The sequence below is a fragment of the Argopecten irradians genome, chromosome 5 (genome assembly GCF_041381155.1).
Source record: "Argopecten irradians isolate NY chromosome 5, Ai_NY, whole genome shotgun sequence".
NCBI classification, from domain to species: Eukaryota; Metazoa; Mollusca; class Bivalvia; order Pectinida; family Pectinidae; genus Argopecten; species Argopecten irradians.
The window spans coordinates 46,293,926-46,320,758 of record NC_091138.1 but is presented as its reverse complement, the minus strand read 5'-3'; the positions used below and the strand labels follow the sequence as shown (position 1 = coordinate 46,320,758).

Genomic DNA, 26,833 nt, shown 5'->3' with positions numbered 1-26,833 from the left:
GATAGACTTATGGGAAATAGTTATACTCGGGGGAAAATACGGAAGTCATTTAAATGTAAAAAAAATACCTATACAAAAGTATATTATAGTTAATCGGCACAGTATTTTTAGTATATTATTTATCTAATTATGATATCATATTTTTTAGATAAAGATTTGTCAAATATCTGGCTTATGAAGGTGAAAATCGTGGTAACTACAGCAAAATGCTTGAAAAATTGAAAAAAAAATATCATGAACTTTGGCCCATAATTGCAGCCGGTGTACGAGTTCACTTCAACATTTTTTCCACCGCCTTGCAGTATTCAAATCCTTAATTTCAGCTTTTTCAAAATGAAAGCAATTAAAATTTATTGTTGAAGCGGCTTTAAGGTAATACTGGTTTATGAATACTATTCCAAGATCATTCTTGTTTTAATTTTAAATACATGATTTTTAATTTGTCAGCGTGTCATATTGTAAGCTTTGACTATTCAAAAATAACACTATGGTGATATGATTGACATGCATAATTGATTACTAAACATCAATATATACTACAACGCTTGTGCTATTTATAGACATACCCAGATCATGTTACGCCGTGTATACGCTGTGTAGTAGAGTCACCTTCCGTTCTACAACGTGAACCTTTATTTATATAGCGTCCAGTGATACAGTAGATGGTGAAACCTAAATCCTGATAAATAATCAACAATAAAAAACAGCGATTCTGTCGACAAGTTCAAAGAGTCAAGTTCTTCAGAGAAAATGTGAACAGCGCGGCGACAATGTACGTATGATCTACAATGTAGATTGTTTGTGGATAAGCACGACTCAGCGACAGGTAGGGACAAGTTCAGCGTGTTGGACTAGTTCTATTTATAGACTCTTAGAACAGACTTTCCCCTCTGTGAGCTACATTACATAACAGTGAAATATTATCATCTGGCTGTATCGTTTGATTAAAAAAAGTGTGCAAGTACAACGTATCATAAGTACTTATGTATATGTATACAATTATCCATCGTCGATACTCAAGGGGTTCCGATCACTTACGATCTCTACACCCACAGACGATCTCATAGTAAACCTGAAGCCAACTTCAAAGCTACATAGTAAACCACAGTTCTACGACTCTTTTGATCTTTATGAAAGGACCGAATTACCTGTTCTGTTCCGTTGCCTCCAGTTTTACTATGCAATAGTCAAGGGGTATAGAGATCGTAAGTGATCGGAACCTCTGGAGTATCGAGGATGACATTTATCTGAAGCGTTTGTTTTTCTTTTACCAAAATGAGCCCAATCGGCTTTCGTACTACGACAGTAATGTCAGAAAAATGCCAGTCTATTCTGTGAAAAAACGGTAATATTTCCTAGTATTTATGTACCGTCATCATATTGAATCGGGTTAAATGCAGTTACCCTAATCCGGTTCCCCCTGTGAGTTGTCCGCCACATTTGTCCTCATGCTTAGCGCCAATGGGGACAACCTACGTCATCGGAAGTGATATAGTACACACAAAATATAAAAACGCTCGCTTCAAGATAAAAATTTGCTGAAATCAAGACATAAAAGCAATACATCTTCTAAACATCTCATGCTTCAAAGACATTATATTGTTAGAGACTCTATGAAGTTATTAACAATATCTTCAAATTAACTCAGACGATGCAAACACATCGCTACATCTTTTCGACAGCTGTCCCCTTCCTCTAAATCGGAGATATCTAATAGTAGGACCAACAGGCGGATTGTTATATTACATTATTATATGTATATCAATTATTTACAGTTATTCCAATTTAGGCAATATTACGTTATATAAGACTGGCAAAATCTGGCTTGGAAATGACGTTTCCGTCTACCGAGCTTATACGTAATAATGCGATGTCGCGTATTGATTGTGACGTCATGATTACTGATGACGTCACAATATTGTAGTACGATATTTATGATATGACCGTTAATGGCTGAACGCCCGGTAACTTATGGGTCTAATTATAACGTATATGTTATAGTTACTACGGCTTTATTGTAATGTGCCGCCTTTCTACCGAACACTACTGGTGTTATTTTCTGATGTGTTGATCCCATTATTAAAAAAAAACATAAAAATATACACACATCACTGTCGTATTTTGCATTCACAGATATCGTCAGGAGAATGGATTGTAACGGAAACACAGAATCGATCCCGGGAAAGGAAGTGGTATGCAAAATAGGGATAATTGCAGACGTTCAATATGCTGATATTGATGATAAGTATAACTTCCGGAAAACAAGACTGAGATTTTACCGAAAGGCCTTGACCTTATTACAGCGGGCCGTCACAGACTGGAGCGCTGAAAAGGTCGATTGCGTCCTTCAACTTGGTGACGTCATAGATGGCTTTAACAAAGATGAAAACACTTCAAAAAGTGCACTCGCTACTATTTTTGAGGTACTTAGAGGGTTTCCGGGTCCGGTATACCACACATGGGGAAACCATGAACTTTACAACTTCACACAAGAGGAACTTAAGCGCTCCGCATTATTCAGTGGCATCATGCCCGAATGCGAATGTCCAAAGGGGAAATCTTATTATTCATTTCACCTCCACCGGAAGTTAAAAGTTGTCGTGCTCAACTGTTATGAAATAAGCATGCTCGGGTTACCGGAAGACTCGGCCGAGTACAAACAAGCCGAGGCGATGATAAAGGGAAATAACTCTAACGAAAATTTGAACAGTCCAGATGGCCTTCGCGGAACATGTCGTCGGTTTGTCAAGTTAAATGGCGCATTATCGGCATCACAACTGAAGTGGCTGACGGAACACCTTCGGGAGGCCGAATCAGCTAAAGAGAATGTCATTATAGTGGGTAAGTGATGCGTGACACACTTCTTCATATCAGGAAAAATCGCATCTGATGTTTATCAAATTTGTTTGTCGGGCGATTGTTGGCCAAAGAATTCGGTACTTTGTAAGTAGTGGCTATTCTACATAATTATGTACACTAACTTATCTTGTGTTTTCATGTCTAGAAAAAGTAAATAATTGACATGTAAACACTAGAAATTGTCATTGGAAAATTTGACAGGCTTTTCACCAAACAAGAAATTTCGGTCAAGGTCATTCATATCAACAAACTTGGTAGTTCGTTATCACAACGTGCTACAGTTCCAATTTCAGGGCTCTAGGCCTTTCAGAACTTGGCAAGAAGTAGTTTAAAGATTTTGTAATTTTCCCCTGTGACCTTGAATGTAGGTCAAGGTCATGCATATTAACAAACTTGGTAGTCATTTATGTCGGCATGCTACAGGCATAATATTAGGTATCTAAGCCTTCTATAACTTCACAAGAATTCATTTGAAGATTTTAGGATTTTTGGCCCATGTGACCTCGAATGAAGTACATTTTGGAACTGATCGGGTCAGAAGATGACAGACAGACAGCCATTTTATATTTTGACGATTGAAGTTTGTTATCGGAATTTCTTAATTAATGTACTTAAGGGATCTCAACTTCCATATGTAAGTTAACCTTTATGCCTATTTGTGTATATTTCATTTTGGAAACGATCAGACAGGCAACCATCTTGGATTTTGATATTAAGTTTTTTTCCCCGCTAAGTTGTAGTTTCCCAGTGTTTACCAAAAGGGAAAGAAGGGGAAAGTAGGGTTAAAGATCGCTCCTTTCTTAGCTTACACAGATCATTCAATGATGGGCGCCAAGATCCTTCTGAGATCTCTTGTTCAACGGTACACTTAGATTCACGTACAAAAGATATGATTTATATTGTTAAGATAAAGCAAGTGATGATTCTTTATTTCAATAACCTATGAAATGTTATCCACTGAGAAGTCACTTTGATTGACATTTGATATTTCAGGCCATTGTCCTATATATAAGCAGAGTGCAAACAGCATGGACCTTTTATTAAACTGCACCGACGCAATGACTGTCGTAACCGAATTCGGGGAGTGCGTCGTTTGTTACTTGGCCGGACATGATCACGAGGGCGGAAGTAGTGTTGATTCTTCCGGTATACTTCATGTGACGTTTCCGGGAACTGTAGAAAGTATGGAAACCGATTCGTATGCAACAGCACACCTTTACAACGATAAACTTATCATTCTTGGCAAGGGAAGTTATTCTACTTATAAAACTGCTTTACGATATCCGCTTGATTGAGTTCATCATGCACCTTAGTTTATATATTTCTACAAAAGGCTTATTGTGATTACATTGAGAGCAGATGAAGAAACTCATCCTACAAACTCTATTTTGGATAAAAAATATTGTATGTCGTATTGAGATGTTTTGATAATCTATAAATAAACATGTTGAAATCGATTACAGTGATCTCTAATTAAATTATATATGAAATTATTTTTTTTCTAATCTATGAAATGGACAAGACATATACGTGCAGTGTATCTACAAACTAAACAAGACACAACACACATGTACCAATGCATGGTATATACAATATGGTGAAGACATATCACAAAATAATAATATGTACATGTTTGTACATTTGTATACATGTATATGGGGATTGAGTGGATGGGGGTTTCCTGTCCTATAAATTAGCTTTGCTTAGCTACATGTATAAAGCTATATACATGTAGATAGAGCATTGCACACATGCATAATATTTAACCCTATGAAACATTGAAATGTATATATACGCGCTTTATTTTCCTGTTTTAGTAAAGGTACAGGTAACATGCATAATTTGTTCCATAAACGTGCAAGTCCCTGACTCTTACAAACTTTTGATTTGTCAACAATTATTCTGTTGATGGTATTGATACTTTTGTGTCGAAGTATTAGAAAAAGTACTAGGTACATTCATAAATTAGTTGCCATGGAAACTAGCAAATTACTGCAGTGTGCACACGTATGAAGAGTACTGCATAATTGATTATGTCCATATGTAAACCTATTCATCTGAACATCATGATTTCGAATAGGTAAGAAATGATATAGAATATTATACATGTAATGTTGAAAATTATTGACTTTCAAAAAAAATCATCTAAAATAATAAGACCCGTGCATAAATATAAAATATTAAATGTTTTTAACAGTTAATGAGACAAACACAACTTTGTACAACATAATAAAATATATTTTTCCATGTTTCATTCGACTGGAGACCCACATAAATGTTTCTACATGTATAAGCAGAAAAAATGCATTTTTGTGTAGGCTCGCTTTCGGTTGCCATGGTAACATTTTAGTCCAAAACATAAATGATTTGTCATCAAATTGACCATGTTCTCTTCAAAAATAAATATGCATTTTGAAAGGTAACCAAAATTATGATATAAAACATTTTTGCTACAGCGAAAGCAAGACAGATTATAACGCTAAATCAAAAAATTTTCAAAAATCATTGGTTTCGAATATTTCTTCGTAACCATGGTAACAACCAAAACTAAATTGAAAATGTGCCATCCAATGGAACTTCCATCTTTTATTTAATAATATACTTGATTATTAAGTTGTTAAATGAACATTTAAATCACTTCCAACGGCTTAAGAACTTTAAATGTAAGAAACTTTAACATTTTTATGAAAGTCCCAAATTCCTGTTACTATGGTAACGTCATTAACGCAAAAAAAACATATTTTTTCATACAAAAACTGTAAAGGGTGTGATCTGCAGTTTCTAAATATACATGGGTTGATTACCAAAATTGTTGATGCATGTTATATACATGGTATATATATTATTGTACAATCAATAGAATATCCAGAATTTGCTTTTTTGTGTATTATTGTATTCTGTCTCCGTATCTTGTTTTTTTATGTTAGTTGTTAACTTCCGGTTTCCGAGAGAATAAAGAAAAGTTGAAGACAAGAAGGTGTTTGGATTTCTCTTCATAATATCCCTTTACATCCTCTCACATCGCCAAGCCAGTACATGCAAAAGGGTGAAAAATCACTTTGAAACAAAACATTGGGTTTTCATAAGTTCCACAAAAAATTCTTGGGAGTTAAGGGTGTACTCCTCTGAGAAGTCAAAATTTTCTTGTATTAATTTATTTTCAAGTAGGCCTTCATTAAAAAATACACCAGTTATGATTAATAGGAGTCATATTTTTTTCTGAAAATAACAACATATGCTACCCCTACCCCTTAATTTTGAACTCCAAAATGCACCATTTTCAGCCATTTTTGTCAAATTTAACCCTTTATAGAAAAAGTTCTGGTATTAAACTTTTGTTAATAGTTTGCATATCAATAGGGAAATGGTTGTTCTTTCTAAATCAGGCAGAAAAATGGGGGGTCCGTGTGCTTACTTTTTTGCCCCATTTAAATATTTGTTATTTTTCAATATTTTTGACTAAAAAATAAAAGTGCTCAAATCACCATTAAATGTAGAAATAAAGTGACAAAAGTGTACCATTTCACACATTAATTTTCAATATTTTACCTAACATGAACCCAGTGAAGATTTACAGCAAAAATTAACTTGATACAGCTGAAAATGCTGATGCAGTGATGATTTAAGTAAAAACTATTTTGGTAAAAAATGGGAAAACGGTGGCTCTACTCAAAGCCAAAAAAGACACAATTTCAAAATGGCCGCCAAATGGGCCATTTCTTAAAATCGCTGTGTAAAAAAATCTACTCAAAATAGAAATGTAAATTTTTTTGACAAAATTTGCTACAGACCACATGCTACAGATATTGATAAATCGTATTTGAAAATCTCATAACGTTTTTGATCTATGTCGAAACGAGACTTCAACGGGACTGAAACCACAGAAGAATACATCCTTAAGGGGTTAAAGGAACGTCGCAAAGCGTCAAAATTGATGACGTCGCATGTAAAGATGACGTCACGTCATTGTCTAGTGTGTGTGAGCTGACTTTTCCGTACCCCGGTAAAAGACAGTTATCTTTTAACTAGAAACCGCGGGATAACCCTGTCAAGGATGGAAGAAAACCCTGTCAAGTACACAGGGATCTGAGAATTAGTTACAGATTATATAATCATGGACCCACCAGAGTGCCCTAAGACCATTTTTAGACGTTTTAGAGCTCTAGGTAATAAAAGCGATAAAAATCATGCTATACATGGTTCTATATACGAGAAGGGTGGAAAGCTAACAACATCTTTTTGTGTACACGCTGCACCTGATTAAATGAGACAAACAAAACAAACACGCGAACAAACAAATGAACAGACAGATGGAGAATGTGCAGGCAGACACGCACAGTTTGAACAAGATGACAAACGAACATGCTGAAAAAGGTGAAATTGAGATTATCGATGAAATTTTGTTTCTTATGCAGCAATGGTTAAAGAGACATAACTTTGACCGGGTCTGGCACAAAGGTCTTTTTGTAAAATTACAATCATATGGTATTTCAGGTGTCTTGTTATGGTCGGAAAATTATCTTAGAAATTGACAACAAAAAGTATTTACTAATGATTCATTTTCTGAAATCGATAGGATTATTGCTGGAGTCCCCCAAGGTTCAATACTTGGTCCTCTTCTTTTGTTATCTTTATAAACGATATTGCTGATGAGCTTGAATCTTACGGACGATACAGCTCTATTGAAATCTTCATTTTCACGCAGATGGCTTGAAAATGTACTTATTATCGAATAAGAAAAGATAAATAGGTGGGCAAAAAGATGGCTTGTACTTTTTCCCAACAAATCGTCCCTCACCCTCACCGACCAATTTATCTTAGCTACAGAAATTGTTTTTTTCACACCAGATTGACGCACAAATGTAGTACTCTAAATGACGATCTTTTCCGTTCAAATATAGTCGAAAATTCTCGTTGTACAAACTGTGGAAACCATTTTGAAAATGTTTACATTATTTCTTAGAATGTCCGAATTATTTAGCTGCCCGTACAAAGTTAATCAGTGAAATTAATGAGCAAAATCTGGAAATACACTTCAATTTGCTGGGTTTCTTTTGGCGATAAAAATTTGCCTTTGGAGGTAATTTTTTTTTAAATTATACACTTATATATTAGGTCCACTGGAAGATTATGAACATACATATAAACTTTAAACATACAACAGCTTTTACTACAGAATAATTATAGCATTTAACAGAAATATATATTAGAGAGATTGGCAACTCCGCAATTTTTACGATCGACAGATGTACATTTTGTACCTCTGTATGTGCTTAGAGGTTTTTAGTTAACCTCTTAAAGATGCTCCACCGCCGACAGACTCTAAATGATACTCATCATTTGAACAACAACTGGTTTTTAATCGTGTATACATATGTCTAATTAATACAAAAAATATATAATTCAATTTTGCTTGTTACGAGCATTTTCATTGGCTTAAAAGTTTACTTTATTAGCCCATAAAGGAAAAAATGGCGTCGCCGTTTATAACGTTGCTTCTGATTGGCTGAGATGACGGCGTGATAATTTCATAGACAAAAGAGTCCCAAAATGAATTTTAAATGTTGAAGAGATTATCTTTAGTAAATTGAATTATAAGGATTAATTTGAATAGATTTGTTTTGTTATGGAGATATAACATAAAAATCTGAGTGTACTCTCATCATAAACCGCTTCGCGGTTTATTTAGAGTACACTCAGATTTTTGTGTTATATCTCCATAACATAAAAAATATATTCAAGTTAATCCTTATATAAAATAATTTATTTTGCTTTTGGTGCATGCGCAGTCAGAACTTCATTCTATATAGAACATAAGTGCCACGGAATTTTTTCGGGATGCAATTAATTATTTCTAATATTTTTATCTTGAAGTAAGATTAGAAGATCAAACTTTTCAGTGGTGGTAATGCTGTAAAGGAAAAAATGGCGTCGCCGTTTGTAACGTTGCTTCTGATTGGTTGAGATGACGGCGTAATGATTTCATAGACAAAAGAGTCCCAAAATTCTAATTATTAATTGTGTACGTACTGTGTAGTTTCTAATGCAGACTCTAAAGTCTATGAAATGTATCATTATCTAGAGAAAAACAACAAAAATTATTCTTAGAATTAATTCTCATAATTGCCATATATGCAAAATAATAGGCGAACGGTGATGTATCACTCTTTAACCTACGTTATAAGGGAGATAAGCCTTAACATATTTTGTCACTCAGGTCAGTGTCAAACTTTTGGACGTGTCTATTATGTTAGGGGGGGCGCCGGTAATGGGAGTGTTGTTTAATAATTATCTTTCGGCATCGCTGGTGTTAAAAGTGACCAGTTCGTACTCAACACAAATTCTGATATCACTGTCTTTTCCATATCAATGAATCGTTGAATACAAAGTACATTATGTACTAACTTAGGTATTTTCGACTAACCTGCTCTACCTACTATACAGCACAGAATAGACACGCCCGCTAAAGTTTTGCCACTGGGCTTGTCACACTCACACCGTAAACTAGCCTAGAGCAGTTTATTCGAGAACAGGTAAAATGGTGGTGTTACGGCTGGCACCGATATTGCTTCTAACTGTCTTACTATGGGACATAGAGGCTAAACACATGAAGAATTTCGATAAGAACAATCTGGGACGTATGAAATTAGTAGATTTCAAAGTTTTGCGTCGTGAAGCGAAAGAAAGGGCACATGGTACTAAAAAGTTTATGGTAAGTTGACCTCGATCGCTGTGTTTACCTGTACAGTACCTGTGTAATGTATATTTACAGGTGTTGGATGAGCTGTCTCGTAGTAAATGCTGTCAAATGTTTCATCATTTATGTTACCATTTTTAACTTACCTGTAACTTTTTGTAAAATCACAGTAAAATGAAGTTTGACTGCTATTTACCTGTTGACGTAGAAATCTATGTTATAAAAGGGACAATTCATGAACACTCAGGCTAATATTTTTACATAGCCAAGAAGCAAAATATGGCATAAATGTATTGTTCTACATTTCTAATGAAACATATTACATAAAATATTGACAAATTCCACGTCATTGTTTAGTATTTCAATTGATACCGTTGTAATTATAAATCGTTGATCAATACGATTAAGCAGGTACAACATGTATATGTACCCATATCCGAGCTAAGTCACGCATGTTAAACAAATGAACTACATAAACATTGTGGAGGTGATAAAATGAATTTTATGCAAGACAATTAACCTAATAAGGTAAACACACTACTGTCAGAGCGATTTGAGCAGTTCTAGACAAAAGTAACATTATACTCAACGAGCAAGGGACAGGTTTCGGCATACAAGATATGTTCGACCACAATGTGTTATGGCCGACAGCGAGCGAATATGAACATTTCACATGCATTTCACCACCATGGGCTTTTCTGGCATATCACAGTAAAACCGACTATCTAATTTCCATTAAAACTGGGCTTTTTCTCGATATATGTACAAATTTTAATGTTCTCTTAGACTGAATTGTCCCTTTAAGCTCCCTTATAAAATTATCGGGTGTTTTTTTTTTAGAATTTTTAGGTCTTCTCAATAACTGAAAGGCCAAGAATACTGATATTTGGCCTGTAGCATGCTGTGATGTAATTAATGTTGGATCTCGATATTGAGAAAGTTCTGATGGGCAATACCGAACACGACGTAATGATAAAAAATGTCTTGTCGTGCTATACCTCCAACATTGTTGGAGTAGCTGTGATGAAGTTTGTTTAGATAAATGACCTTGACCTTCTTTTAAGGTCATAGGGTGAAAATCACTAAAATCTTTTAAACAACTTCTTGTGAACAACTAAGATATCTAGAGACATGATGTTGGCCCTGTGACATGCTGGGATGAAGGTGACTAAGTTTGTTAAAAAATAATGAATAACCTTGACCATCATTCAAGGTCACAGGGGTTCAATAGGCAAAAAGTGTTTAAACAACTTCTTGTGAATAACTAAGATGCCTAGAGACCTGATATTGGCCTGTGACATGCTGGGACGAAGAGTTACCAAGATTGTTCAAAAGAATGACCTTGAACTTCATTCAAGGTCACAGGGATCAAATAGGCTTCTTTAAACGACTTGCTGTGTATTCTATATGATGTATTGTCTAATTAACACTCAGAAGACCATTAAGGCCCATTTGGCCTCTTGTATAATTTCCTGTCCCTATTCAAGAAACCGTGCAAAAACAGAACACTGATACGCTCAAGTAGGAGTGTAGCGTACACTACATCAGACTATCGATATATTGCGATTGTATGCCTTTCTACGCATTCAATTGATGGCAATTTCAAATTTCAGAAAGTTGATAACAATCGCCGATAGTTACTGCCAAACTATCGACTGTTTCAAAGTCAGTTAACAGACTACCAGTCACGATAAAATGTCACTTTTAATTTTCCATGGATGCTATTCAATCAAAAAGAAAACACCAACAACGTTCTTTTATAATGGATAGCACTCATGTTGCATTGTAGTTCCTTATGGTGTGGAGATTCAAAGTTCTAGTTCTACAAATGGTGGGACTGACCCCCGGGGATCTGAGGGGCGGGGCAAAAAGTGGTCAATTTGTAATTGCTCTTTCCATTTCGACTTTTTCTCTGAAACCAACAGCATTGCATAAAACTAATATTTTATGTATTGGTAGCATCCTTATGGGATAGGGATACAATTTTACAAATGGTGGGCCTGATAGGTGGGACCAAATAAACAATTAAATGATTACTGGGTATTATTTGACGCTTCTGTTTAATATTTAATGTTTTCATTTTTACAGCACAGGAAACACAGCGCGCGTGCTGTTTTGATCGACCAGGAGGATGTATTACAGAAGAAACACATGGAATTTTCACACGTCAAAAGTAAGGCTAATCAAGGGATCTTAAATTAGATGTATATAGATTATTTATGTTATAAGGTCACTTGACCATATAGGTCATGGTGACCTATTGCGATAGCCTTTTGTCTGTCGTCGTCCGTCGTGCGTTAACTTTTTGTTGTGAACACGATAACTTGAGTAAATGTGAACCGAGATTGATGAAACTTTGTATGTAGCATAATATTAACAAGATCTCGGACGAGTTTTAGTTTCAGGGTTGCTGGGTCAAGTTCAAGGTCACTGCTACTATTTTTAGAAAATCCCTATCAGCACTCTAGCAGCTTCATTCCTTGAGTGATTTTGATCACACTTCACACATAGACAAAGGATCATAATATCTCGGACAAGTTTGAGTGTGAAGATTGCCAGACTAAGGTCAAGGTCACTGTTACTATTTTTAGATAATTTCTTTGTCAACACTCTAGCAGCTTCATTCCATGAGTGATTTTGATCAAACTGCACACAAATACAAAGGACTGAAAAAGTTTGAGTTTCAAGGTTGCAGGGTCAAGGTCAAGGTCACCATTACTATTTTTTTGAAATCCTTTTCAGTGATCTAGTGGCTTCATTCCTTGAGTGATTTTGATCAAACTTCACACAAATTTAAAGGACCATAATATTTTTGTCAAGATACAGTTTCAGGATTGCCAGGTCAAGGTCAAGGTCACTGTTGCTATTTTTAGGTCACCTGACCATACGTCATAGTGACCTACTGCAATAGCCTATTGTCCATCGTGCTTTAACTTTACTTTGTGAACATGATGACTTGAGTAAATGTTAACCGAGGTTGATGAAACTTTGTATGTAGCCTTATATCAACAAGATTTCGTACGAGTTCAAAAATGGGAATTATTCGACAGTAACATACAAGTTATTGCCCTTTGTTCTAATTTTATCATTGTGCTTGTGAACAAGATAACTTTGGTAAATGTGAACTGATTTTGATGAAACTCTGTATGTAGCCTTATATCAACAAGATCTAGGATGAGTTTGAAAAAGGGAATTTTTCGACGGTAACTATATTATAGAGTTCATGTCCTTTGTAATAATGCTATTATTGGACCTTGTGTTCTAAAGATATTGTGGTGCTTTATCAGAATTGTGAATTTTATAACCCTTGGCCTCTTTGTTTGCCCCTGGGGAGGAGGCTAAGTTTGCTATAGTTTATATTGAATACTTCTTGGGTATATTTTGTTTATTTTCTACTGGAAATTGTTCAAACTTTTGATTCACATTATAACCACATGAGGACATTTTGCTATTATGTCATTTTGACCCTGTCTCATCCCCAAAGGCTAAGGGGTGGAGCCCAGTAGGGTCCAAATGGCTTACATTTCAGGGCTTTTTTTCAACATGATTTGGGGCCGAAAATCGGCCCCATTCCCATGGCAAAACCACTAAATTTTTCCCAATTCAATCCTTAAATTTCCCAAAATCAAAATTTCTTGAAAACTATCCAAAAGTATTGCATGAACTTAGTTGGTTAAAACTTAAGTATTTGTGAAATGGCTTCAGAAAAGTACATAAACTACATTGGAAATAAAAAAAAAACCTTCTTTGTTATGCTCTATTTTGTATTTTATAATTTTCCCCAAATCCTGGTTTTGTCGCACATTTTCCCAAATTCAAAGCCACAGGCCCCATTCCCAAAGCAGTGAGAAAAAGCCCTGCATTTTTAGGTCACCTGACTATAGGATGATAAAATTAGAAAGAAAAATAACAACCATATGCATATGTCATTTATGATAAATTGTTCCAGTAAGCAAATTCATCCAATACCTGATCATTGCATACAGAGTTTCATCAACATCAGTTCATATTTACTTCAGCTTCTGTGTTGAATACAGGAGGGAAAAAATTAACACACCATGTGTTAAAGTCCCTCATAGCTATTATGTTGGCCCTTACATGACAAATTACTATTGAATGTCAGGTGACCGTTAAGGCCCATGGGCCTCTTGTTATGTAATATTAGATTGACCTGTAACAGATGTAATAAATCTGACCTATATTATATCTAACAGTTGATGTAAATTTGAACTGTATTATATATCTAACCTGTGACCTATATTATTATTATATATATATGTAACATGTGTTTTATTACATATATTTTATAAATAAATGGGTTTTTTTCAAAAATAAAGCAATTGGAAAAACAATCTAACATGTGATAAATGTGACCTATATTATATCTAACATTTGATAAATTTGACCTATATCATATCTAGCATGTGATAAATTTGACCTATATCATATCTAGCATGTGATAAATTTGACCTATATTATATCTAGCATGTGATAAATGTGACCTATATCATATCTAGCATGTGATAAATGTGACCTATATCATATCTAACATATTTTGAACTTTATTATATCTAACATGCAATAAATCTGACTTATATCTAACATGTTATAAATGTGGCCTATATTATATCTAATATTTGATAGATTTGACCTATATTATATGTAACATGTGAAAAATTTGACATCTATTATATCTAACATGTGATAAATGTGACCTATATAATGATTAACAGGGTCAGAGTGCACCACTGAATGTGACTACCACGAGGTTTGTGTCCGTCACAAGGCAACTGGAAACACCAAATGCATCCACAAGAAATTCCTTAAAGCCAGGTAAGTGTTAATAACACAAATTGTTATATGACTGTGAATTTGGTCGTTTTCTGATTGGTCTAGACCTCTTGCAATTGGACAGGTCTTGAAAAAAATTCAATGTCAATTTGAGACATTCAAGGTCACACAGGTCAAATTGACTAAAATCTTTAAACATCTTCTTGTGAATAACTAAGAGGCCTGGTATTGGAATTGTAGCATGTTGGAATGAAGGACTACCATGTACCGTATTTTCCCTATTAAGAGCGCCTCCTCTAATAAGGGCGCCCCCACGTTTTTTGCTGAAAAAAAAAAAACTAATTTCATACAATTTTTGTGGCAGATTGTGATGATTTGTCATTGTAGACACTAATAAAATACTGTTTCACATCAATCTGATGCTTAACAGATATCCGATCAGCTATAAATTTATTGCACTGGGCAACTTAGGACATCTTTGCCAAGTGTTTACACATAGAAACAGCGAGAACGCCATGTTCAAAACAAAACGTGTCACTTGAATGCCCCACACACATGTATGGATGAAGACTAACTGGCAACAACATTTTGGCGATGTCTATACAGGTTTTATGAATACTTACTGTATATCTATGATAAAGGTTCCTAAATAACAGGAATGTTATCATTTCTAATCATTTTATTGTGTGCTCTTGTCAGTATTTCCCATCTGCCACAAAACGAAAGTAGCGATCAAAAGCACCGTCCGCTATTTTGTGTACGCATGGTAAATAAACAGACTAGCATGAAATGCCAAAATTCCGTGAAACAGACATATTTAACCAATGTTTAATACTTCTGGTGCATACATTTCTTCATAATTATGTAATTTCAATACTTACTTGACTTCAAAACGTAATTTGGTTATAGTAAGTTTCAGCAAAATACGAAACTAAAAGCAAGATGACTATAGTCTGTTTCTGAAAAAAAAAATCTAAAAATGGTCTCAAATAACGGCGCCCCCCTAAGCCATTCACCTGCGCCTGGCGCCCTCATTAGGGAAAATACAGTATATTGAAATTAATGACCTTGACCTTCATTCAAGGTCAATTCATCAAATATATCAGAAACTTCTCTTCTTCTATTAAAAATTTCTTTGTATGCCTTAATTGTTTGCCACTGCTATATTCTTATAGGTGTTTTATTGTGACAATAGTCAGATGACCATTAATGCCCATGGACATCTTGTTATTTGAATCATCGAGTGGCTTTTACCTATGATTCTTTTACAAGTGGACCATGTGGATATACATTAAAAACATTGACTCATAAAACTTGTACTCATACATGGGTTTGTTAGTAGCGTTATATACAGTGAAGAAATCCGGGACCTAGCCAAAAAGTTTGATATGGCGAGAAAGGATAACATGTATATGGTTTGGGCCTTTATTGGCCCAAAAATTCATGAAATTTTTAACTTAATGTTATGAAATTAAGCTGTTGTATCTGAAATTTTTAGTACATCCTTAATTTATTTAAGATGGTGGTTTTCTATCATTACCGCTCTTGTTGCCATGGTAAACATTTGAAATATTAAGCAAATGTGGAAAATTGGTCATTTTTCGCCTATATTTTGGTAGTTTTTCTCTGTGCAACAATTAATGGAGTCCAATCTTGAACAAACATAACATTTACTGATCAGAATATGAAGGCACCGAAGATACATCTTCAGGAGAAATATAGATTTGTTCTTTGATTACTAGATGAAAAACATAGCAAAAATAGGCACAAGAACAACAACAATTCCACCCCGGTGATCGGGTGGTGTAGTGGTTAATCCGCTCGCCTTTCACCTAGCCGGCCGGGGTTCGATCCCTGGCATGGACGTGAAAAGGTTAGGGGTCACCTGCCCGATCACGTGGGTTTTCTCCGGGCACTCCAGTTTCCTCCCACATATATTTAAGACCCTTCACGCGCTTGCATCCGGGCCATCAAGAGTGATTTACATAAGTTGTATAACTTATTTCTAAATCGATTTAAAATAAATAAAGTTTATACTTATACAACAAAGTTTTCACATTAGCTTAATTTATGCATATTTTGGATGGTTATCATGGCAACTAATAACTGCAGTGATAATCAGTCATTTACAGATTTGAACATTTGACAGATTTGGGTTCCTAAAGGGCCCAAAAACCATACATAGTCCTTTGATCCATCGGAGTTTGAATCACAGAGTTTAAATAACTGCATTTATCAATCAAACGTGAAAATGAAAAAGAAATTAAATTGCCATAAAGAAGTTTGGGATTTAAAGACTCTATCACTTTTGTGGGTAACTTAAACTTATATACAAACAGGACTAGGTTAACAAATATCACATTTACATTTCAGTAGGTAATATATACTGTAGTGTGTTCAGCAGCGCGTATATCTAGTTATCTTAGGTACCGTCTTGTTATCTTAGGTACCGTATTCTACTCTACGAGTGCCCAACTCACTTAAAATTAAAGGATATTGAAGGTAGAGCTGTCAATGATATAATTTTTGTATTTTAATATATCGAAAAGAAATTATCACCATTAAGATCCACCATCCCACATAACTGTACTGTAGACTTGTTGTTGTAGACGTGTTGTTTAAATCCGGAACGGTCCTTTTGTGTATTACCAGGATTTGTTACCAGTTAATAAACAAAAACTTTTTCTGAGTAAAATTTTTGTATTTCATATAATGTGTGGTAATTGTGAATTATTCATAGAGTTTTAATGATCAGGCACCTTACAAAATATATCGTACTGTTTGTAATTGGCAGGTCATCAACTACATTTTGGTCATTGTATCTATTTTGAAAAATATGAATCATTATTGTATAGGAAAAACAGAATGGTCAATATATATCAATATTGTTTATAACGAAGACAGCTCTAATTGAGGGACCCCTGTACTGCTTAATGGAATTCAATTTTGACATAAAAACCGTTCATATACAAAGTATTATATAAGCTATGATCCAAAAGGAGTTAATTATATATAATGTATTTAAGTTTTTATTTTGCATCTAATTAATAGATTTGAATATTTGTAAGTTTAACTTGTTATAGGGACGGGGTCATTGGTATTTGGTATATATATCTTTCCAGGATGGTCCTCTATGTATATTACACCTTTATATTTAGATAAGCTCTATGAATATTGACCCTTGTCATGAATCTGCCTGAGGCTAAGCGAAGTCTACGTAGAATATGCATGGCTATGACTAGACAGTGTAGAATTTATCGCTCACCGCGCTTGGTGACAAATCAGTTATGGTGGGAGAATAGGTTCATCATTATATTGAATGTTGTGGGCCTTTAGTGTGTATATATGTACCAGGTACATGTATACACCACCTTATTTTATTGTGCATGGCATTTATATCCACACAAACATCTAAAATGACCTGATATATGTGTAGCAGATGTGGGTGCCCTATGTGGGGTGCCCTATAATGGTGTGTCTGTCTGTGTGTGTGTGTCTGTGTGTGTGTCTGTCTGTCTGTCTGTCTGTCTGTCCTTGTTTAAAGTCATCTGAAAAGAAGGACATTCAGTTGGGGCAACCAATGGGGAAATATAGAGGTTAAATGTTTTATGTTTATTAGTCATCAAACAAAATTTAAAAGGAAACATTCTTGGGGAAAGGGGAGATATGTTTGTATAAACCTAGAATCCTGTGTCAGGAGGGGTGGGGCATGAATGACCTCTGACCCCTTGTGTCAAGAGGGGTGTGGCACGACCTCTGACCCCTGTGTCAGGAGGGGGGAGGGGCAGGAACGACCTCTGACCCCCTGTGTTAGGAGGGGCAGGGCATGACCTCTGACCCCCTGTGTCAGGAGGGGGGGGACCTCGAGCGGGGGGGGGGGAACGACCTCTGACCCCCTGTGTCTGGATGGGCGGGGCATGGCATCTGACCCCTGTGGAAGGAGGGGTGGGGTATGAAAGAAAATTAAATGTAATTCCTTAAAATCCTTGAGGTAATTAGCCAGATGAGTGTGCAGGCCATGTGTTGTCACGCAAGTTTAACCAATTTCTTTGTATATTTCAGTCATCGTTTATCCAAGTTTAACATGCATCACAAAAGGGGAAAGAAACAGCACCATCGTCTGATGAAAGAGTTTCATGGTCATTCTAAGAAGTTTAATCCTCTCGAGACTAGTGTTAACGAGTTGAATGAGCGGCCTATCAATGTCAGACACAAACAAATCATGGCCAGTCAAAAAGTAAGTATTCAAGCTTTGTATTAGCTTGCCTCTCAAATCATATGACATCTAATGATAAATATGAAAGCTAGGTCTAAAGGGATCTTACTAAAATTTCATTTGTAGGTTCTTCTTTGTCATTAATTTATATATAGCATGTAAAGGTCAAACAATAGGACTGATAAGCAGCCATCTTGGATGTTGTTACTTTCTCAGAAAGTATTGAGGTCTAGCTTCTTCAAATTATGATTGTATAGAGAAAAGAAGAGAAAAGCATTGTCAGTTATAGATAACTCTTTGGTAGGCGTGTTCAAGACAGGGATTATAGAAGCTTGTATACTTCAATTATTACATATATTACCGTGCAATAAAATTTTGTTATTTCTGGATGTCAAAAATGTATTTCAAACCTCAAAAAGTGTAAAATGGTAAAAAATTATACACAATATATATGTATATCCCAAGAGAAATTTCACAGATGATCCGGGCGAGATTTGACAATCTGATCCAGATTTGTCCCCGGCTGGTCACAGAAGAGTACTTTGAATTTTTTTTTTTATTATTGAAACTAAAATTTAGTAAAAAAAATCGTCAATTTGGATATTTCCATATCAATGATTCTTCTCTGAAACTAAGCATGGGATAGCAGTCATATTGCATTTTTAGTATCCTTATTTTTATATTTATGGGGTGGGGAATATTGTTCAAAAGATGGGTGCGGTATATCGTTTATGCTCTGTTGGCAGTGAAATATCTTTAATGTCATACTGACATCATTCTAGTTTAAATGTCTTTAAGCCAGGTTTTATGTGGCATAATTAACAATAAGTTCCTAACTTTTAGCCTAGAAGAAAAATAATATTGTCCAAAATTGTTCTATTTATACTGGTACGAAGAAATAGGCGGTGGTCAGCGGTAGGGTTAATATGTCTTAATTTAGCAAATTCATTTTGTGTTTTGGTGATTTCGCTGCTTCACTCAGTAAGTATATGTTATATGTTGTCCTATATAATGCAGCAATTAAACATTAAAAGATAATTTACTGATTACATATATTTTTTCAGAAGAATAGAAATGACCTGATATCAAGACACAGACTCATTGAAAACATGGACGCCGTTGATGTGAGTAAATGTTGCCTCAAGTTAAGGATAATTCTAGGAGTTTAGTTTTGACAGAACAAAACAAAGTCACATGAAGATGTTTGTAGGAGTACAGTGTTTACAGAACAAAGCATATCGTTACCTGAAGTTGAGGATATCTGTTGGAATTTTGTTAGAACAATATATTACTTGTTAGAACTGCAGACCTATCATTATTTAGAATTCAGTGCAGATATTGTCCATGTTAGAACTGTCTATCATTATGTAGAATTCAGTATACAGATATTGTCTATGTTAGAACTGTCTATCATTATTTATAATTCAGTATACAGATATTGTCCATGTAAGAACTGTCTATCATTATTTAGAATACAGTACAGATATTGTCCATGCTGGTCCGATAAGAATGAAATAGATGGCTTTCCTATCAAATTTATACTTTGAATTTCAATGCTGATTTGATTGTTACAGGAACTGATGCACATGGGTGAAGGGAGGAAGTCTGAAATGGAAAGAAAATATCCTGGTGAGGAATGGATTTTGATTTGGCTTTGTGATTTTGAGTAAATTTGTTACATTAAATATAATGTTACTAGCATGGTTCATTATAAATATACTAATGGTGCTTATCACATAACAAAAATGTCGTCTCTAAATGTGGAAATGTATGCGAGTGTACGCTAATTACGTGAACGACTTTTTGATGCGAAAATAAATGGAGAGTGTAATTGTTCTACTGTGTGCCACGTGATATATAGCATCGATTATTTGGGGGTCTATGTTAAATTTTACATATTTATTCAAAATTTCATAAAAACTTACTTATGAAAGATCCATACTTTTAATTTCCTTCTGGTTATAAATGTATGATTATTGATCATATCATATTAATTTGAAGTCAGAAACACTTAATTTTATGTGCCTTATTCTGATAGGAGTCCCCTGGCTGACCTCCAGGGGCCAAAGGAGTGGGGCCGAAAAGGGTCAAAATGGCTAAAATTTCAAAAACATTCTGAATTCACAGATGTAATGGAATCAAATAGTCTTCAATCACTGACAGATTTTAAGAGCCTTTTACATGTCCTTGTTTCATTCTGTATCTGAACTCGGGTGACCATTAAGGCCCATGGACCTTGTGTTTATTTTGCAGAATGCTCCAGAAAAGTTGAAGATTTGAGACGACGATTGAATGAATGGTTTGTGGTGTTGCATGAACAGAAGAAAGAACACAGGAACAAGAAATACATGAAAAAACACCCATTAATGAAAAAACCCAAGCATTACGGAGATTTCAGAGCTTGTAAGTAAATCATAAATGAAAGCATACTTTTTTTGACTTAAGGCTGCACCGAATATTGTTCGAATGCACCGTTTGCTTGGACCTCCTCAGGTCAATAAGTGCATTCGGAACTGCACATGAAAACATTTCCGTGACAAAGATTATGAAGAATAACCATCTATATGTTATATAACCGCCTAATTATATGATACATTTAACTTTATAATCAGCATAGTTAAGTCAATAAACGGCGAGTTTGTCGAGATTGTACTTAGTTTGGTTTGCCGAAAGTTTGATACCAGGTGAAAATCAAAGTTTACGCTGTAGATGTAGCCTTGACTAATGTTGTCAGATCTTTGACTTTGTCCAACCTAATATAACATCAAGCTTACATCTCTTGCGAAGCAAATTACATAACCAATATAAGTCACACTACAGTCTATGGATGGATACAATATACGTGTATGCATTCTCGTACTGAATAAAATGAGATTTCACAACAATTAAGCGATTAAATTCCTCAAATCATAATGTTAACATTTTCTGTTCAGCTCCGTTGAACTGTGAATATTTCAAGCTTGTAATCTACATGTTATAAGGAAGATACATAATTAAGTCACAATATTCCAATTTGCCGAGTCTTCCAATAGGCATTCATAACCCTTATGAATGCCAACTGAACAGAGGCAAATTTTGCTAGCGCTTCGTGAATTTGCCTCTTTTCAGATGGCATGTATATAGGCTATGAATGCAAACTATATAGGCTATGAATGCCAATTAAAAGACGTACAATGCTTCATGCTTAGATCTAAAATATGTATATATTGATTTGCAGTTGGACAGTGTAAATGCTCATCCTCGGTGATGTGGGAGCGACGTAGCCTTGACAAAAACGAGGACCGATTCCTGGACAGGTCTGAGCTAGCCATTATAGAGGACATCCATCAGGAGCAGTGTATTACTCCTCTCCTGGAGTCGTGTGACACAGACAAAGACAAGCTGCTGTCGAAAAAAGAATGGTGCTGCTGCTTCACAGATACTGGTAGGTATACAGGATTAATCAGCTCACCAAAAATTGACAAAGAGAGCTTATCCGATGCCATGGCGTCCGTCTGCCCGTCAACCATCAACTTCTTCTTCATAATAGCTGCTTAGAATTTAACATAATTTAACTGGTAGCATTCTTGAGGAGTTTTTACTGAAAATAGTTCAAATTGAATGGCTGTATTTTCAATGATTTTGTAATTTAAATTCCAGATAACCGACAGATTGCCTGTGGGTTAAACTTTGATGTATTCCTAAAAGTACACATTATTATGTAGTATATACTATATACTCTATATACTGATAACGACATGTGAGCCTATAAGTGATTTCATTTCCAGGAGTATAGGTTGTAAAACTACCATCAGTATAAAGTGGACTCACGATATCCGGAGGCCGATAGTCCCGAAAACTCACAATCCGGACGGAAATGTCAGGGATCGGATTTCCGTAATGTTATTTATATATACACTAACTAGTCTGAAAATTCGGATTCCGAATCCGGAACTCAATTTTGGGAACATCATGTAATTTTCATTAATAAATTTCCGCAATAATCCGTACAACTTTCTGTCGCCATGTGCTGAGAAAATACAAGGCCAGCAACAGTCATGTTTAAAAATACACACTACCACTTGAACATGTGTTTTTTGTCATAACAACGGCTGCCAGAAAGCAAAGACTTGTGGAAATGTTCAATAAAAACACAAAATAACAATTGTATTAGTTCATAAAGTGTTCACAACTATTTGTTATCATAGTTTTTTTATGCCAAGAACATAGATACTGATCCTTGGTTAGGCATTTTGAAACATATGGTAATTTGCCGTACGACAGATCAAGAGTGGGATACGTAACTATATGCATACATAGTACACAATTAACAATGGCTTTGGTTTCGTATTTAAAAAAAAGAAATATGTTTATTCAATATTCTTAATGTAATAATATGAAAAAATCACCTATAAAACATAACAAACGCAGTATTATTTAAAAGCCTATCATCGATTACAAGGTCAAGGGGGGTAACTCATACATGACAATTTATTTAACTAATAAAACGGAATTATATGGATGGTTTAGGCTGCGAACGAAGGTGTCTTGATTATCGAGGGTCCACTGTAGTAGTTGTTTGATGATAGTTTAAAATGCAGAATATTAGCTTGTGTGAAAATACTTTGGTATAGTAAGAGGGTATCTCAGGTAATCACCTGCTATTTTGTGTCTATTTAAAATAATTTAAAACGGTGTAGCCCGCATGTTGTTTAAATTCAGTAATAATTTCCACAGATAGCCTCCTTTACACATCAAACAAAAATAAATGATTTCACAATACTTTTGACTTTTCCTTCTCCTCCTGACGTATGTCCTAACAGGACGTTAAACCAGCCCCAAATTAAAGTGAATAGTCGGGCAATGAAAACCAGTCCAAATGTGTTCGTTCACCTTCCAAAAGTCCTTATATATCAAAACGACAGCCAAGTTCTGATTACGTTTTTAAGTTTTGACCATTGAAATTATGGAAAAGCTCTGTAAATTTAGCACAGTTCTAAAAATAAATTCTGAAAGCGAGGCTGCTTGGGAATGTCAACACAGACATAGCCAGCCGGAAGGAGGTTTAGGTATTCCTATAATATAAATTATTTTCTTCGCATGTAGGGCAATTTTGATGGGAAGTTTTATTTTTCTATTTCATAAGAAATAATACTGGATATATCAACAACATTTTTACTGACTTTAGTCTTCCTTTGCCCAACTATTCACTTTAATTTCTCTGTTCAAATACCTAAGAGAACCTAAAGAAAAAACACCAACCAACCACCAATACCTCAAACATACAACCTGTATGTGGAGAAAATGTGCTAGATTGTGATGTTCATCCACACAAACTCCTGTCAAACACTTTGACGAAGGCCGCACCTTCACTTAAAACCTTATTTTATTGGAAACTGAATTCCTATAATTATTAATATTATAGACCATTGAAATCACCTTTCTTCCATGGTATCTGTTTTTCTTGCTACCACTGTTGCTACGAAGGTACTGCAGGAATCTTTCTCAAATTTCATATGCAGGTTCCCTTAGGGCCTTCATTGCACATATAGCATTTTGGGTCCAATTGGTCAACAAGATGGCTGCAAGGTAGCCGCAAAGAAGAACAAATATTTAATTTACTGAAATTAGAAAACTCTTAAGATTAATGCTATTACAGTGTAGTAAATAAACTCTGTATTTACTTTCAGAGGCTCCTTGTTTCAAACATTTAGAAAGCTTCAAAGAGGGAACAGACAGTCAAGGTAAGAGCCTAGTATTAAACTTATCTGTCGATATAATAATCAAGGTGAGTAACTGGATTGGCCTGATAAAACGATCCAATTTCTGGATTAACAGATTTGTGAAATAGCCGTTGAAGTTATGCAGCTGGCATTAGTCTAAATTGAAAGACAGATAATTATTCTCCGCTTTCCCCGAAAGGGAGGATATTAATTTGGGTTTGTCTGTCTGTCCGGCCATCTGTCTGTCTGTAACACTTCGTTACCTTGCAATTACTGTTTAGGGCTCCACCAAGTTCGATCGCGATTGTCGATGGCCCTTATTTAACAGAGTTATGGCCCTTTGAATTACAAACAACATCATTTTGTGCCATTTCCGTGCAATAAGTGTAACAAATGTAAACCGATTTTCTTCAAATTTAGTAACAAGGTTAAATGTTTTAAGGACTCAGCAAAGTTTGATCGCCACTTGCAACAGACCTTATTTAGCAGAGTTATGGCCCTTTGATTTATTTTTTTATGTTTTGACCAAAGTTAAACCTAACCTCAATAGTGTTTACCTACAATATGTCCTGAAAGCGAGGGATGGAAATTCAACGAATTTGCTTGTTTATCTTTAATTTGGTAATATAATTCACCGTAGGACATAATGTAGAAGTGTTGTTATACAAAGCCCAGACTTTACATTGATGTTGATAATTATTTTATTTTGTTTGACTAACTGAAGGTTTACTGTAATAATCCTAATTGGATATACAGTAGTCTTGGAATGAAGCCCATTTAACTGTTGTTAATGGTATTAGTATTTCTGTCCAAAGGCTACAGGCCTGCCTGTACAGCTGAGGGATTCTATGAGAAGACCCAATGTGACAAAACTGGAACGTTCTGCTGGTGCTCAGACCTTGATGGAAACCAAATTGCCAATACAAAGACTTCGGGCGCCCCCCACTGTGGTAAGTTCTGAGACCAGGGATTTGCTTATCAACTATTATGGTAATATGGTTAGTTGCTTGGGTGTATAATATCATGTCCCAGAGAAAACCATTAACTTTTGTACTTGTCTTATGATTCTCTAACTACCCAGAGATGGAAGACAAGAATGTCAGCTGCTTGAATAAGATATTAAAAATACAAATGGTAGTGTAATTTGTCTGATATCTATCTATTTAGGCTTAATTGTTATGCAAAATACATAAATATTTAATCGAAGTTAAATATGTTTATTTGAAATAGAATGTGATGCAAAAAATGAGTGTAAACATTGAAAAATGTTTTCATTGCATTTTGTTTGTCTTCTTTTACAGAGAGATTTGATACCACTGGCAGACAGATCCAAGTTTGAAAAATAGAAATTGCTTTGTTTGTAGCTCCACCGATTAATAGAACAAAATAAAATAGAAAAGTATTTTAAGAATGTTTTTGATACAACTGTACTGTAATTTTTGGATGTTTTTAAAGAATTAAGTATTTTAAGTTATATGTGCCATAACTCGGTGAAAATTTTGACATGTTAATTTTTTCTTCATCAATCTATTATCAAGAACCATATAGGTTTGATAAATTAAGCTGTGAAAATTATTCAGATGGCTTCAGATACCTTATAAATTTTATTAACAACACAAAAATTGTGTACTGTAAAATTGTTGTTTCAATGCCTTTCGCATGTTTAGATAGAAAAAATTCTGCAGAAATCACTTTAAAATTATTAATAACACTGTAAAAATGTGAATTGAAATTGTAGACCACAATTTGGCTTCATGGTCTGAGCGTAGGTACTCCTGTCATGAATAATTGAAAGTACTGTAATTCTCAAAATGTCGGTAACTTTTGGTGGTGAATAACCTATTAAAAGTTTATCTTGATTCGTGAGTGTGAAAAATATGGCACACATAACTTAAATGGAGAAATATAGTTTGATTTCTGGAGTGATCATTCTTGTCCGAATTCTGGTGTACACCTGAAGAGATTACTAGTCTTCCATTGATGTTTGTATTGTGCAGTGATTTGATTTATTCTATTGAGTTTTTTTTTGGTCATGAGAAAGTCTGTCAACATACAAAGGGAGGCAATTACAGCAATTTTTATATCTACATGTGATTATACCATAACCTAATTAAAACATTATTTTGTATAATTTTTGCCAATAAAAACATATTTATTTTTGCAAAGTTACATTCCAAAATTGTCAATTCTGTGATGTTATTTTAACACTGTCAGTAAATTCTTATTCATAGTTAACAAATACTTTGTATTAGGTTATATAACAGATGTATTTATGTGAGTATTATTCATGGTTAGACTTTGAAGATAATGGTTTTCAAATGCATTTTTTCATGCTCTTCTTTTGATTCTTTTGGAAGAATCCTACATTGTATGTATGCATAATTAACATTGGAATCTCTATCAAATAGACAAAATATAAATTTCAAAAAGAAAAATTCTTCAGTATAATTTATCAGCTGTATGGATATTGATTATATTTTTTTACTTGTAGATCAAGCTTATCTTTTAATAAAATCATGCAGTGGAATGAATTCTCTTCTTTTTTGTTGGGCCTTGGCTGACAGACAT

At 34.7% G+C, this 26,833-nt stretch overlaps 2 protein-coding genes across 3 annotated transcripts; both read left to right on the top strand.

Annotated features, from left to right (window-relative positions):
* Positions 1 to 561: 561 nt before the first annotated feature.
* On the top strand, positions 562 to 5,898 carry LOC138324038 (manganese-dependent ADP-ribose/CDP-alcohol diphosphatase-like). Of its 2 annotated transcripts, none has more exons than XM_069269043.1 (3): positions 562 to 826; positions 2,134 to 2,841; positions 3,853 to 5,898. In XM_069269043.1, the coding sequence occupies exons 2-3, from the start codon at positions 2,148 to 2,150 to the stop codon at positions 4,152 to 4,154; spliced, it is 996 nt and encodes a 331-aa protein (XP_069125144.1). In that variant the 5' UTR covers positions 562 to 826; positions 2,134 to 2,147; the 3' UTR covers positions 4,155 to 5,898. The 2 variants fall into 2 exon arrangements, with proteins under 2 accessions (XP_069125144.1, XP_069125145.1); XM_069269044.1 differs by having other exon boundaries at positions 563 to 772.
* Positions 5,899 to 9,324: 3,426 nt separating this feature from the next.
* On the top strand, positions 9,325 to 26,792 carry LOC138324037 (proteoglycan Cow-like). Its single transcript, XM_069269042.1, has 11 exons — positions 9,325 to 9,571; positions 11,645 to 11,729; positions 14,290 to 14,389; positions 18,410 to 18,584; positions 19,628 to 19,687; positions 20,138 to 20,192; positions 20,817 to 20,966; positions 21,781 to 21,987; positions 24,233 to 24,286; positions 25,081 to 25,215; positions 25,567 to 26,792. The coding sequence occupies exons 1-11, from the start codon at positions 9,398 to 9,400 to the stop codon at positions 25,602 to 25,604; spliced, it is 1,233 nt and encodes a 410-aa protein (XP_069125143.1). The 5' UTR covers positions 9,325 to 9,397; the 3' UTR covers positions 25,605 to 26,792.
* Positions 26,793 to 26,833: the final 41 nt, after the last annotated feature.